General features: G+C 39.7%; 1 protein-coding gene across 1 annotated transcript in view; it reads left to right on the forward strand.

The window, feature by feature from the left end:
- LOC136664221 (high-affinity choline transporter 1) overlaps window positions 1–15,142 on the forward strand; it is a 67,085-nt gene extending 51,943 nt beyond the window's left edge. The window contains exons 6-8 of the mRNA XM_066641322.1: window positions 4,896–5,049; window positions 8,000–8,217; window positions 14,501–15,142. Coding sequence (XP_066497419.1) covers window positions 4,896–5,049; window positions 8,000–8,217; window positions 14,501–15,142 — 1,014 coding nt within the window. The remainder of the gene's footprint in view (window positions 1–4,895; window positions 5,050–7,999; window positions 8,218–14,500) is intronic.
- Window positions 15,143–16,102: the final 960 nt, after the last annotated feature.

The raw sequence follows: 16,102 nt of genomic DNA on the forward strand, positions 1-16,102 counted from the left end.
GAAATGAAACGAAACTATCACAGAGACAGACTAGACTGGGGAACGAAACGACGACGAGGGAAACTACGGAGACAGACAAATAACATGACCGACATGACAGCGGAGAAACGAGAAATGTGAATGAAATGAACGACAAACAGGACGTGACACAAGAGGGCTTAAATACAGACACAAACGAGACACACCTGGACAGATAACGAGGACGGTCTAACACATGACACGGACGAGGAGGCGGGACGAGGGCGGAGACAAGGATATAAACAAAACATAGCCATGTGCAAATAAAGCACATGGCGGGGACAACAGACTGACAGGACGAAGGCGTGACACACTCACACCTAGGGACACTCTTGAGTTGCCAATCCACCCAACAATGTGTGTTTTTGGACCGTGGGAGGAAACCCGAGCATCCAGAGAAAACCCACGCAGACACGGGGAGAACACACTAAACTCCTCACAGACAGTCACCTGGAGTGGGACTTGAACACATAACCTTCATGTCCCTGGACCTGTGTTACTGTGACACTACCGGCTGTCCACCTGCCCTATTTATATTGAGTTATAATACCCTTACTAGTTACTAATTCACCTGCTTATTGTGGAATGGTTTAACTCTTGAATTCTATAAGTTTATTACTTTTGTTAATTTTCTGTCCTGCTATTTTTGTGGGTCGCAGGCATATATTGGGATTTTATTAAAGCATATGCTGGCATCATGGTGACACATTTTTCTTGCAAGTCCTTGGTTATTTCAGCCTCATTCTATATGTGCTACAACAGGTTGGCTTTGTAGACATAAAGTAAATGTGCAAGATTGTCCTTTCTGCAGTCCATGTCTGTCTCTTTTGAAACATCTTAAAGACACTCATTCAGTGGTGACCATGGATTGTTAAGCAGCTGAAGAATTATATCAAGTAAGAATGGGCAAAAATATCCACTTTCCAAATTCCAAAAGTGAAACAAACAATAAGCTCACTTCCAAAATGATCTATAGGTATATTCATAAGTCAGCCATAAGAACAGTGTGAATTTTACTGAGATTTCAAGATCTCCCTTGAACTTCATTTGGTTTACATCTGAACTTAAGTGTAGTTCAGCAAGATTCTGTCTGGGCATGTCTGTTGTCCAGCAATATTCTCTCTGACTATAGTCCAACATAATTCTGCTTGATCTGATTTATCAAATCAAATCAAATCAAATTTATTTGTATAGCGCTTTTTACAACTGATGTTTTCACAAAGCAGCTTCACAGAATTCTGGTAAGACAGAGTTTTGACATTAAATGTAAAAATGTAAAGATGGCAGTGGCAAGGAAAAACTCCCTCAGCTGAGGAAGAAACCTTGGGAGGAACCAATGCTCACAAGGGGTGACCTATCCTCTGGTCAATCTACTGGTAAGAATAGTTAGGAGTCTGTGAAAACTTCAGTGTAGGGGCAGGTCCGAGGCACTTGGTGGTGGCTGGAGCATAGGCAGCTGGTCTGAAGTCTGGAGCAGGAGCTCGACAGTCATCCATCAGTGTCCAGCCGGACAGGTGGGCAGTCGTTTACTCTGAAAAAAGTAAAGGGATGGAATTAGTTGTAATCTGGTGTTTGTAAAGCAGATAATGTGAACATTTCCAGAGTGTGGCTAATGACTCTGGCAGATCTGACTTTGACAGCTTTAACTAAAAGGAGAGAACCAGAAGGACACACAGACGCGGGAGCTTCCTGAAGCACTGGCATTCCTCCGCTCCACCGTCAACAAATCTGAGTGATCGAGTGAAACGGCAGGATGACACCACCACTCAGTTTACTATAGTTCTCTGTGTCCATGGACCCCCTGGATCTGCCACCTTTATCTATTGGGGAGCATTAATTACCAAAAGCTAAACTAAACAAATGAGTTTTTAGCCTAGATTTGAAGACCGTGACTGTGTCTGAGTCCCGAATTCTGAGAACAATTAAAAATTCAGTACTCTGTGATCTGAGTAATCGTGGAGGCTCATAATAGGAAATAGTATCTTGAAGGTATTCAGGAGCGAGCCCATGTAGGGCGGGCTTTATACATTAATAACAGAATTTTGTAATCGATGTGGAATTTAATAGGCAGCCAATGAAGTGATGAACTGGACTGATATGTTCAAATTTTCTAGTTTTAGTGAGGACCCTGGCTGCAGCATTTTGAACTAGTTGAAGTTTACTTACATTTCTGCTTGTGCATACTGACAGTAGTGCATTACAATAGTCAAGCCTTGAAGTAATAAAGGCATGTACTAATGTTTCTGCATGAGTCCTGCAGGGAAAAGGCATTTCTTAACTTGGCGATGTTGCAAAGATGTAAAAAAGCTGTCCTAGTGATTACTGCCTATGTGCTGATCAAATGATAAATCTTGGTCAATTATGATGCCAAGATGTTTTGCTGCTGAACCAGGTTTAACTGGAAAATCTGCATGATTTAAAATTAAATCTGATAATTTATTTTGTGCCACCTTTGGACCCAAAAGTAGAACCTCTGTTTTGTTGCTGTTTAGAATGAGGAAGTTATGCAACATCCAGCCTTTCACATCATTTACACAGTCCTCTATTTTCTTTAATCTTGGTTTGTCATCGGGCTTGGCTGAAATATACAATTGCGTGTCGTTAGTGAAAATTAATATCATGGCTTCTTATAACTGTGCCTAGCGGTAACATGTATAATGTACATAACAATGGTCCTAAAATAGAGCCTTGCGGTATTCCAAATCTTACTTTAGAATCATTTGAAGATAAATCGTTTCTTTTACAAATTGATAACGTTCCGTTAAGTAAGATTTGAACCATAATAGGGCTGTCCCTGTAATTCCAACCATGTTTTCTAAAGTTTCTAGGAGAATATTGTGGTCTATCATATCGAAAGCTGTGCTGAGGTCAAGAAGCACCAACAGGGATACGTGGCCTTGATCAAAGGCAAGAAGAAGATTGTTTGTTATCTTGACTAGAGCTGTCTCAGTGCTATGATGTGGCCTGAATCCAGAATGGAATTATTCATATATATGGTTCTTATGTAGATATGAACTAAGTTGTTGGGCCACAGCTTTTTCTAAGATCTTGGATAAATATGGCAGATTAGAAATAGGCCTGTAATTAGACAATGTGCTAGCATCAAGGTTTGGTTTCTTGATCAGGGGTTTAATAATTGCTAGTTTAAAAGCTCTGGGTACATAGCCCAGGATAAGGGATGAGTTCACTATAGATAAAAGAGGATTGATAATAGCTGGTAGTATATCTTTAAGTAATTTTGTGGGAATTGCATCAAGTGTGCCATTTATACAGTTTGCGGAGATGATAATCTTCCCTAGTTCTAACTGCGGGAGTGGGTAAAAGGTTTCAAGTCTTACTTTTATGATTACGTTTTGTTTTATATTAGCCACATCGGGAGGCAGCCAGGTCGAATTTAATACCATGGGTTGAGTTTGTTGTCTAATATTCTCAATTCTATTATTAAAAAAGTCCATAAAGACTTTACTGGTGAGAGTTGCCGGAATTTGTTTATCAGAACCTACCTGATTTTTTTAAATTCTGGAAAACCCACTAAACAGTACTCTAGGATTATTTTTATTATTGGAGATCAGCGAGGCCAGATAAGCTGAGCGAGCTTTAGTGAGGGCATTTCTATACTTTATAAGGGTGTCCTTCCAGGCAGAGTGGAACACTTCCAGCTTGGTTGATCGCCATTTCTGCTCTAGTTTCCGTGATGTTTGTTTTAAGGTTTGGCTTTTATCATTGTACCATGCGACGAGCTTTTTCTGTCTCATAATTTTCTCTTTTAAGTGTTGCCACATTTTCTAAAGTAGATCGACAGGTATTTTCTAAATAGTCAGTTAGTACATCTAGCTTTGTTGGGTCTCATGGAGTGGGAACTTGGGTTGGTAGTTCTGGGAGGTTATCTATAAATTATAGGATGGTAGATGGTTTTATTATACGCTTTGTAGAATAGGGAGGGGACGTACATATATTATGGCTAAGACGTAGTTCTTATGAAATTAGGTAATGGTCGGAGATTGCTGAGGTTTGTGGTAAGAGATTAATGTTGTCTATGTTAAGACCAAGTGTCAAAACTAAGTCTAAAGTGTGACTACAGTAGTGAGTAGGCCCTGTTACATTTTGAATAATACCAATAGAGTCTAGGATTTAAGTAAATGCCTTTTTTAGTGGGTCATCTGCCTTCTCAAAATGGATATTGAAATCTCCTACAATTATAACTTTATGAACTTACTCTATTGCGCACAGCTAGGTTTGCAGTGAAATCACTGAATTCTGTAAGAAATTCTGAGTAAGGCCCCAGTGTTCTGTAAACGTTACATAATAAAAATGTGTCCTTTTTTGTGACTGGATTTGTAATAATGGTGGAGAGAACCTCAAAAGAAGTGAAGAAATTTCTATCTGACCTCAACTATAGTGGAGCAAAGTAGAAGAAAGTGAGGATATATTAAGGTGATTTCTTTCTCTTCTTTCCTATGGTTTGTATAAAGCTGCCCCTACACTGAAGTTCTCACAAACTCCTAACTATTATTACCAGTAGATTGACCAGAGGAGGATAGGTCACCCCTTGTGAGCCTTGGTTCCTCCCAAGGTTTCTTCCTCAGCTGAGGGAGTTTTTCCTTGCCACTGTTGCCCCTGGCTTGCTCACTTAGGGGTTTTTTACATTTTTTTACATTTCATGTCAAATCTTTTTTTTTTACATCAGTTGTAAAACGCACTATACAAATAAATTTGATTTGATTTGATATAAATCCATGTGCAGTATGTAAGTATTTATTTAATAATCTGGAAACTCTGGATGACCTTTATATGATGTCCAAATATTAATTATATTCTTCCCCACTGTGTGCTTTTCTGAGTTATTTGTATCTCTGTTGTGATTTTGTGTTTTGTAGATGTTGGGGGGCATTCCCTGGCAGGTATATTTTCAGCGTGTTCTTTCTGCCTCTTCAGCAACATATGCCCAAGTTCTCTCCTTCCTGGCTGCATTCGGCTGCATCATTATGGCTGTTCCTTCCATTCTAATTGGAGCCATAGGGGCATCTACGGGTAAGATAATGAAAGCAAGTGCTTTAAAATGAATCAGTTCACTTTGGGAATTTCTCTAATTTGCCTCAGAGTATTCCATGAGGTTTAGTATATATATATATATTTATATATATATATATATATATATATATATATATATATAGCCATACCCCAAACATTGCAGGAAAGCTAGTGCTACAGAATGGCAAGGTTGAGAGGTAGTTTGGTCGAAGGTTTGGTTGGTGTCCTGGATTGTGAGTAGGTGAGTGAATAGGGGTTAGAATAGCATTAGGTTGAGTAAATTGAATATCCTTTATTGATTATAATGACAGAAATTTTAGAATGAAGGGGGATGGTGTGACTGGTCATTGCAGTCCTCAAGTGTGCAGCACAGCAATGCAATAGCTGTCCTAAGATCAACTCTGATGACTATAAGTCATTGAATACTAAAAGTGGAAAATGACTAGAAAATCATTGAGTACTAAAAGAGGAAGTGAGAGAAAGAAGTATGATATAGAGGGATGACGGGTGAGGCAAAATAAGAAGCCCCAAAAGGGGAGCTGACCGTCAGCACTGCAGGAACACAGAGATAGAGAGGAGGCAGCTCATCACATGAGAGCGAACCCTGAAAGATATACAGAATCTGAATGGAGCTGAGGAGCTCAATCATGGTGGCAGGGTAGAAAGTTGACTCAAGGATGGCAGAGATGGGTGCTGGCTACACATGGTATTTTATTTTGCTATGAATCTGATGCTACACTGTTTTTCTCCATACCTGTGGCTCACACTTTGACTATTCATAGGATAGGTGTGAAACACTGGTGAGATATCCCCTCCCCACTGTCAAAGATAATGGCCCATTAGCCCCCACAACATCATTGCATCACTGTGCAGGGGCTCTATATGGCAGTGGAGGTGAGAGACAAGGAGAAGGTTCCCCTCATTAGCTGAATGAGCAAAGAGGACAGTATAGATTCAGAGCACTTTACTGAAACACCATGGCTGTTCAGCTGGAGAGGAGGAAAAAGGAAGCTTCAGTCGCAGCAGGAAAAGTGTCTTTGCAGGAGCAGGTACGCTTCAAAGCTTTTAGCAGTGGTAGCAGTTGCGTTCCCCAAGCACAAAATAGTCCCATTGTAGTTTTTGCTGGAGAAAGAGGAAATGGGAGGCTTGAGGCTGCACCGGCAGTGGAGGTATAGCGAGGAGAGCTAGCAAATAGTGAGGAATCCTTAGAATTTTATAAAAAGTATATATATAATTATATACACACAAAAAAGTTCGGAGACTGAACAAAAGATCTGGACTGCAGGCTGGCCATTTCAGTACCCGGATCCTTCTCCTACGTAGCCATGATGTTGTGATTACGGCAGAATGTGGTCTGGCATTATCTTGTTGAAAACTGTAGGGTCTTCCCTGAAAGAGATGACGTCTAGATGGGAGCATATGTTGTTCTAGAACCTGAATATAGTTCTCTGCATTAATGGTGCCTTTCCAGATATGCAAGCTGCCCATGCCACAAGCACTCATGCAGCCCCATACCATCAGTGATGCAGGCTTCTGAACGGAGCGTTGATAACAACTTGGGTTATCCTTGTCCTCTCTGGTCCGGATGACATGGCGTCCCGGTGTTCCATAAAGAACTTCAAATTGTGACTCATCTGACCACAGAACAGTCTTCCATTTTGCCACACTCCATTTTAAAAGACCCCTGGCCCAGTGCAAACGTCTGAGCTTGTGGAGCTTGCTTAGAAATGGCTTCCTTTTTGCACTGTAGAGTTTTAGCTGGCAACGGCGGATGGCACGGTGGATTGTGTTCACTGACAGTGCTTTCTGGAAGTATTCCTGAGCCCAATCTGTTATTTCCTTGACAGTGGCATTCCTGTTTGAGGTGCAGTGACGTTTAAGGGCCCGGAGATCACGAGCATCCAGTAGAGTTTTACGGCCTTGACCCTTACGCACAGCAATTGTTCCAGATTCTCTGAATCTTTTGATGATGTTATGCACGGTTGATGATGATAACTTAAAAGTCTTTGCTATTTTATGCTGGATAACACCATTCTGCTATTGCTGCACTATCTTTCTGTGCAACAATGGTGGAATTGGTGATCCTCTTACCATCTTGGCTTCAGAGAGACACTGACACTCTGAGAACCTCTATTTATACCCAATCATGTTGTCAATTGATCTAATTAGTGTTAATTGGTCTTCCAGCTGTTCGTTATATGCTCAATTTCCTTTTTCCAGCCACTCATTGCTACTTGTCCCAACGTTTTTGGGACACTGAAATTTTGAATCGACATATTTTTCCTTCAAAATGTTACATTTACTCACATTAAACTTTTGATCTGTCATCAATGTTCTATTACGAATAAAATATTGACATTTGTCATCTCCACATAATTGCATTCAGTTTTATTCACAATTTGTTTAGTGTCCCTTTTTTGGAATCCGGTTTGTACACAGGCTGAGATTTATTTGCATTATCTGTATTTTTTCACAATATTATATACTTGTAAATATATTCTGAAATACCTATCTTTTGTGCTGAGAAATGTATTCTTTAAATTGTTGTGAATGCGCTGTGTAACTTTTATAGTCATATGCATAGTTTTATGTTTTAACTTGAATCTTGTAAATACTTTTCACTCTTATTTTCCACTGTCCCAGATTTTTTTTGTTTTTATTGCAATTTACAAAATGCCCCTATTTTTAAATTGTGGTTGTAAGGAAATTTCAAATTCTGAGACTTTTTTAATTCAATGATTAGACTTTAGGCCAGTGAGTGGAGCAAAACAATGACATGTGAGAAATAAATGGGTAGTGAATGGACCTCCATGGGTGGTCATTAAAAATGGACAGTGAATGGCTTCAATAAAGTTAAATATTTTCACTGTGGTGTAGGTGTTTTTAACAATGAATCATATCATAAGTCATTCCATAGGTCAAATTTGTATTTGTATCTTGTTTGAGGCAGATTGGAACCAGACGTCCTATGGGTCTGTACCACCGATGGAGAAGGATGAATCAGACATGATTCTGCCCATTGTACTCCAACACCTTTGCCCACCCTTTGTCTCCTTCTTTGGCTTGGGAGCAGTGTCAGCTGCTGTGATGTCATCAGCAGATTCCTCCATCCTTTCAGCTAGCTCCATGTTTGCACGGAACATCTACCAGCTAGCTTTTCGTCAGTCTGTAAGGAATATTCACGAACCGCAAAATGTTATGTTGTTGATCAGTATACACTTTTCACACTGTAAAATAGTGTCTTTATATTTCTTTTCTTTTTCTTGAAATACACTTTAACTCCAGATACCAAAATAAATGCTCTGATGACATAAATAAAAAGGTTATTTTCCTATATAGGACTATAAAAATTAAATGTCCCAGCATTGTATTTGTTCCTTTCCTTCTGACACTGCCTGTAAAATACACTCTGTCCCAAATAGCGCCCTACTCCTTACATACTGCACTTCACAGATTATTCTTTCATTCATTATTTTTAACCGCATATCCAGTTCCGGGTCAGGGGTGTCCGGAGCCTACCCGGAATCATTGGGCACAAGACAGGAACACACCCTCGATGGGGCACCAGTCCTGCACAGAGCAACACACATACATGCACATTCACACCTATGGACACTTTTTTAGAATCGGCAGTCCACCTACCAACATGTGTTTTTGGACCATGGGAGGAAACCGGCCGCCGTGCCGCCACTTCACAGATTATTAAACTACACCTTGACAGTGCAGTAAATGTTAGACAGGCAGCAGTGAAACCTATCACTCAATATAAATGATTTAATTATCTGGCATACAATGCATATTTGAGTGCAGAAAACAAAATTATGACCTTCATTGTGAACTACATACTGTTGAGGATGATAGAATGACCCAAATGGGTTTAGAGCACTGGCTTTAGAAAGAGTGTGAAAAAAACGAGCATGTGGAGACACAAAACATGAGTAGTCCTTTATTGAATGATTTGTTTTGAAAGTAATTTCCTCCCCTTTTTCATTTTCTAAACCAGTTTATGGTTACACTAAGACTATATTACCTATTCCAAACCTATATTATATTGTGACTATCTCCATATGGTCCCCTATGGAACATTGTTACGCTGCGCTGTGTATGTGTGTGTTTTCTCTCTCTCTCTCTCACTATCTCTGTAAATTTATAGGTTCTGCAATCTGTTCCAGTCCATGTTGATTCACCCGTCTAGAGTTCATTCCATATTCCAATTCGTGTATTTGTTCGTCGTCATGAGTCCGGTCCACCATCCAGTCCATGTGTTGTGTCTGTCACCATTTCCGTCTACGTCATCTCGGCGGGAGTCATAAAAACGTGTCTGTGTACGCTGTTAGAGAGCTTTTGTTTTGTGCTCTGTGATTTGTGTTGTGTATATTGAATTCTATTTACCATGTTTTGACTTTGATCCATTCCTACTTCGACTACGAGTTTGTTTTTGCCCTTTTTGAATACTGACGCTAGATCTATCTTTTGAAAATTGTTGTAAACACTGTATATATTTCACCAGAGTAGGTTTGGCTGCCGTTTGTTTTGGGAGTGGGTTTTGTGTGTGTTTTTGTGGATAGATAGGGAGTAAGGTAAGGTGTTGTCTTTTGTTTCCTTTTGTTTACACTTAGGTAAGTTAGAGTTGTTTGTGGGTCAGTTAGGAGGGGTGTTTGTTTGTTGTTTTTTTTGTCGGCTTAAGGCCATCCTGAAGTTCACTGGTGTTTGGTTTCATTGTACATATCACACTTACAATATATATTCTATTCATTATCCATTCTGTGTTTCTGTTTGTGTCCTTTTGTTTAACCATTTACATCTGTTACAGTCAATCCCTTCACATATATTCATTTCAAAACACACCTCCTTCTGTTACGGCTCAACCCTAGACTGGGTCGTAACAACAGGCACTGATTTAAGATAAGGTTAGTTTTTAATGTAGTAAAAGATTATAGATAATCACATTAATACATTTAGTTTTGATGGTAAAATGACTAATTGACCCTTTAAGCAGCTACTATTCTTTTATGTCTAAAAATGCTGAGTTATTTTCTCTGGTGGCTCAGTATGCCAAGTGTAGGAAGTGAGAATAACAGACAATGTGACAAAGTACATTAGATAGCCTTGGTGTACAGTGATGTGAAATAACACAGCATGATCATATACGTTTTAAATTTGCAGCATTTTGCAGACAATCCTAATGAGAGCAACTTTCACTTTTTTTTTAATTTTTTTTTTTTATCATGTTGCAGTGCTGTGTATCCCCGTGGGTTTCCTCCGGGTGCTCCGGTTTCCTCCCACAGTCCAAAAACACACATTGGTAGGTGGATTGGCGACTCAAAAGTGTCCGTAGGTGTGTAGGTGTGAATGTGTGTGTGTGTGTGTGTGTGTGTTGCCCTGTGAAGGACTGGCGCCCCCTTCAGGGTGTATTCCCGCCTTGCGCCCAATGATTCCAGGTAGGCTCTGGACCCCCACGACCCTGAACTGGATAAGCGGTTACAGATAATGAATGAATGAATGTTGCAGTGCTTGTCATATAGTGTAGGTATTCTTGCCACAGGTCTAGCCTAGAGTAGTCATTAGTTGGTGATCAGGTTTGTTTTAGAGTTAGCTGAAGTGTGAATTCTAGGGCTGACCTAATATTATTTGGATGGTGGACCGTTCTTAGCAAAATATTGGCACTGTATAGTAGCATTATGCTAGTGTGTATATATGGAGCTTCAAATAATTAATTGTACAAACCGGATTCCAAAAAAGTTGGGACACTAAACAAATTGTGACTAAAAATTGAATGTAATGATGTGGAGGTACCAACATCTAATATTATATTCAGAATAGAACACAAATCACTGATCAAAAGTTTAAACTGAGAGAATGTATCATTTTAAGGGGAAAATATGTTGTTTCAAAATTTCATGGTGTCATCAAATGCCAAAAAAAGTTGGGAGAATGCCATTTTTTTACCACTGTGTGGCATCCCCCCTTCTTCTTACAACACTCAACAGACGTCTGGGGACAGAGGAGACCAGTTTCTCAAGTTTAGAAATAGGAATGCTCTCCCATTCATGTCTAATACATGCCTCTAATTGTTCAATCGTCTTGGGACTTCTTTGTTGCACCTTCCTCTTTATGATGCGCCAAATGTTCTCTATAGGTGAAAGATCTGGACTGCAGGCTGGCCATTTCAGTACCCGAATCCTTCTCCTATGTAGCCATGATGTTGTGATTGCTGCAGAATGTGGTCTGGCATTATCTTGTTGAAAAATGCATCTCTTCCCCGAAAGAGATATATGCTAGATGGGAGCATATGTTGTTCTAGAACCTGAACATAGTTCTCTGCATTAATGGTGCCTTTCTAGACATGCAAGCTGCCCATGCCACAAGCACTCATGCAACCCCATACAACTTGGGTTATCCTTGTCCTCTCTGGTCCGGATGACATGGCGTCCCAGTGTTCCATAAAGAACTTCAAATCGCGACTCATCGTGACCCTGACCACAGAACAGTCTTCCATTTTGCCACACTCCATTTTAAAAGACCCCTGGCCCAGTGCAAACATCTGAGCTTGTTGAACTTGCTTAGAAATGGCTTCCTCTTTGCACTGTAGAGTTTTAGCTGGCAATGGCAGATGGCACAGTGGATTGTGTTCACTGACAGTGCTTTCTGGAAGTATTCCTGAGCCCATGTCCTTGACAGTGGCATTCTTGTTTGAGGTGCAGTGATGTTTAAGGGCCCGGACATCACAAGCATCCAGTAGAGTTCTACGGCCTTGACCCTTACACACAGCAATTGTTCCAGATTCTCTGAATCTTTTGATGATGTTATGCACGGTTGATGATGATAATTTAAAAGTTTTTTTGCTATTTTATGCTGGGTAACACCATTCTGGTATTGCTGCACTATCTTTCTGCGCAACAATGGTGGAATTGGTGATCCTCTTACCTTCTTGGCTTCAGAGAGACACGGACACTCTGAGAAGCTCTTTTTATACCCAATCATGTTGTCTATTGACCTAATTAGTGTTAATTGGTCCTCCAGCTGTTCGTTATATGCTCAATTTCCTTTTTCCAGCCACTTATTGCTACTTGTCCCAACTTTTTTGGGATTTGTTGACACTGTGAAATTTTGAATCAACATATTTTACCTTTAAATTGTTAAATTTACTCAGATTAAACTTTTGATCTGTCATCAATGTTCTATTATGAATAAAATATTAACATTTGCCATCTCCGCATCATTGCATTCAGCTTTTATTCACAATTTGTTTAGTGTCCCAACTTTTTTGGAATCCGGTGGAATCCGGTGGAAAAGTGGAAGTGTAAGGCAGTAATTTCTATATGAAAAAAGAATGTGCTCACATCATTGTTCACTTTAATTGTGGCACTTTAATGAGGCCCAGTCCTGTTCATTACCTAGCTGAAAAAAAGAGCACTGCTATATATTCATGGTTCAGAAACCACACTATTAGCTTTGAAGTGCTACCAAAAAGCAAAACACACAAGTAATAAATCATTTTAGCACTACAATGTAGCAAAAACAAATTTGTGAAAATTATTTACTAATCTGAATTTTACCAATAAAATGTAACCCACATGATGTTAGAAATCAGTTTTCCATGTAGTTCTTGAGAGATCTACTTTATGCTCCATAAAGCAGTTCACCTATATGGTAATATTTAAAATAAGTATAACATACACCCATCAACCATAACATTATGGCCACCTCTTGTTTGAACACTCACAGTTCATTTCCTCAGCTCCAGTAAACAAAGAGGAGCATTTTGAAGTTTTACAATTACATTATATTGTAGTTCATGTCTTGCTTTACATACTTCATTTGTGCCCTTTCACCCTGTTCTCCAATGATCAGGACCATTTGGATGGGGGATAATTCTCAGTGCTACAGTGACACTGACGTGGTGGTGTTGTGTTAGTGTGTGTTGCACTAGTACAGGGGTCGGCAACCCGCCGCATGCAGCTCTTTGATCCCTCTGATGCGGCTCAGCTTTTGAAAATAATTAATTAATTATTAATTAGTATTTAATTAAAATGTATTTTATTTTAGTGCATTCATTTTCAAAATGTAATTCTATGAAGATGATGGTGATCTTGTAACATCTAAAATATTTTAATATTTAAAATATTTTTGTCACCCTTAATACACGTCACAACTTCCAATGTGCGATACCCGTCACTGTGCGGTTTCTTGAACTTTTTGACAGTTGACTGCACAGCGCCAGTAAAAGGATGACGGCACACAGAGAGAGGACAGCATTTTTGTTTGCTGACAGTGGATAATTTAAGTTCAGCATTTTTTTCCATTACTATAAGGACTCAAATAGACATTAAGTATTTTACTTAACCTTCAACCCAACGTCTTTTTTTCAGAGTTAAAAATGTTGTTGCATGCAGAAAAGTTATTTCATATTCTCTGCAGTCGTTCATTGATTTCATAAAATGTAACACAGTATAGTTTGTTTATACATAGCACAAAGGCAACAAAAAACCTGTCAGGATCACGGGGTGGACTGACGGAGGCGGACGCACTTGCTAAAACACAGTAACTTTTATTTACAATACAAGATAACCATACAAAGACAGACTAAGATAACTAGAGAGAATACTTAAAGAAAGACTGAGACAGAGAAACAGAGAAAAAAGGGAACTGGACTGACAGAGAACTGGACAGAGAAACCTAGGTAGAGGGGGCTAAACATACAGAGAGAGAAACAGACTAATCTTAGACAGAGCTAAATGGACACCGGAACAGCTAGAACTAAACAGACAAAGAAAGCTAAACAGACTAAACTTGAACATAGACATAAACAGAGTAAACACACAAAGAGACAAAAGAGATACAAAGACTGACTTGGAGGGCATGAGAAATAGGCAAGACAGACAGACCGGAGAGCACAAAACAAAGGTGAAATGTCCGACAAGAGGAAGTGAGAGAAGGGGACTTAAATGCAAAACACAGACGAGACGCACCTGAGACAGATAACGAGGGGGCAGGGTAACAAATGAGACACAGACAAGGAGGTGGAACAAAGGTGGGACATGGGAGGAGACAAGGACAACAACAGACAGAGCCATGTGCCGAGAGAGCACATGGCGGGGAAAACAGGCATGGCAGGACGAGGGCGTGACAAAACCTGTTATATGCAGTGTTATTTCATTTAGAATTTCAAAAGGGTTTTGTGGCTCCCAGTGTTTTCTTTACTGTGTGAAACAGGTCCAAATGGCTCTTTGAGTGGTAAAGGTTGCCGACTCCTGCACTAGTATAAGTGGTGTATATAAGGAGGTGGTCTTAATGTTATGGTTGATTCGTGTATAATCTCATATAATTTATTAAGTGTCAGTATTATAATGTGATTAATCAACTGAAGAGCAATCTTTGCTCCTTTAATTTATAAACGTTGATACAACAGTATATTACAACTGTCTTTGTTTTGTGTTGTTCTTGGCAGGCATCTGATCGAGAGATTGTCTGGGTGATGAGGATCACCATCTTTGTGTTTGGTGCTATGGCAACTGCCATGGCTCTCCTCACAGGAACTGTGTATGGTCTGTGGTACCTGAGCTCTGACCTGGTCTATGTCATCATCTTCCCCCAGCTAATTAGTGTGCTCTTCATCAAGGGTACCAACACTTACGGCTCAGTAGCTGCCTATGTCTTTGGACTGCTTCTGCGCATCGGTGGAGGGGAACCCTATCTTAAGCTGCCACCTTTCATCTACTACCCAGGCTGGAAACAGGAAGAGAAGGTGCACTATGTGACAAAAGAAGTGGAGCATATTGTGGTGCAGAAGTTTCCCTTTAAGACAGTTGCCATGTTGGCCTCACTCCTGAGCAATGCAGCATTCTCCTACTTGGCTAAATATCTTTTTGAGAGTGGCACGCTTTCTCCTAAATATGACTTCTTGGATGCTGTAGTTTCAAAGCATAGCAAAGAAATAATGGACAAGACAACCCTTGTTGGAAGTGACAATATTATCCTTGCAGAGATGGCCCCTGTTAAACCAAGGATTGGACCCTCAATGGCAAATACATTCATGAACAAAGAGGCTCTAATTGATGATGGAGAGACTAGTCCAGAATCCAATAATTAACATCAGCAGAGCATCTTCAAGCTATACCTGCTAAGGATCTATGGCTGATTTAGTGGATCTTCCTTTTAGATTGCTAGAAGACATTACTGAAATTCACATGAACACGGTTGATTGTTGATTGAATGGCAAACTTTGTGAACCATAAGGAAAAACTCTGAGTACAGTGCAATATAATACGAAGGTATGTAAAATATCGATTTTCTTTATGCTTAGAGACCTCATGACAGGGCAACAATATTTTGATAAATGTAGTTATTATACGATATATAGTATTGCACATTTTACTTGTATTATTTTTACAAACTGAAAGTATATACTGTGTTTCAGTTCAGTTTAAACCACTTGTTCTAGCCTCCAATTCTGGAGATCTTCTGACTTGCACACTTTCAATAATCCTCATTTCCAAGATAGTTGATCCAGCTCACTATGTATAATATCATGCTAGATCAGTTGTTTTGGATAAGAAAGAAATTGGCACATATGTTTACTAATATAACTCTGGTTCTCTGAATCAGAAGAGAGGTATATCTCTGCCTGACCAACCATGGAAGCACCGATGGCACCACATCTGGCAGATGACTGACAGAGCAATGACAACAGTGCTCTTGGTATGTCTGCCCCTTGTATAACCATCAGTATCTCCATTGCCAGTGGTCATTTGTTTGGTTTAGGAAATAATAGAAAAGATATAGAAAACTCATGTATGGCATATTTTAAAAACTGGCCAATGAGGCAGATGCATTGCAGAATTAACTGTATCACTCTTACCAAAATTTTGCGACCCCCTGTTCTGAGACAAAGTACCACTGATGCAGAACTTTGTATCTGGCCCACACAAAATAACAGCTACCCAAGCCAAGGCTGAGACAAGTCAGAAAGGTAACCTTAACTATAAAGGTCACCAGGGTCAGCAATATGACTTCTAGCTGCTAAATTCACATTGGCTGTGAAATGTAAGAG

The sequence above is a fragment of the Hoplias malabaricus genome, chromosome 12 (genome assembly GCF_029633855.1).
Source record: "Hoplias malabaricus isolate fHopMal1 chromosome 12, fHopMal1.hap1, whole genome shotgun sequence".
Lineage (NCBI taxonomy): Eukaryota > Metazoa > Chordata > Actinopteri > Characiformes > Erythrinidae > Hoplias > Hoplias malabaricus.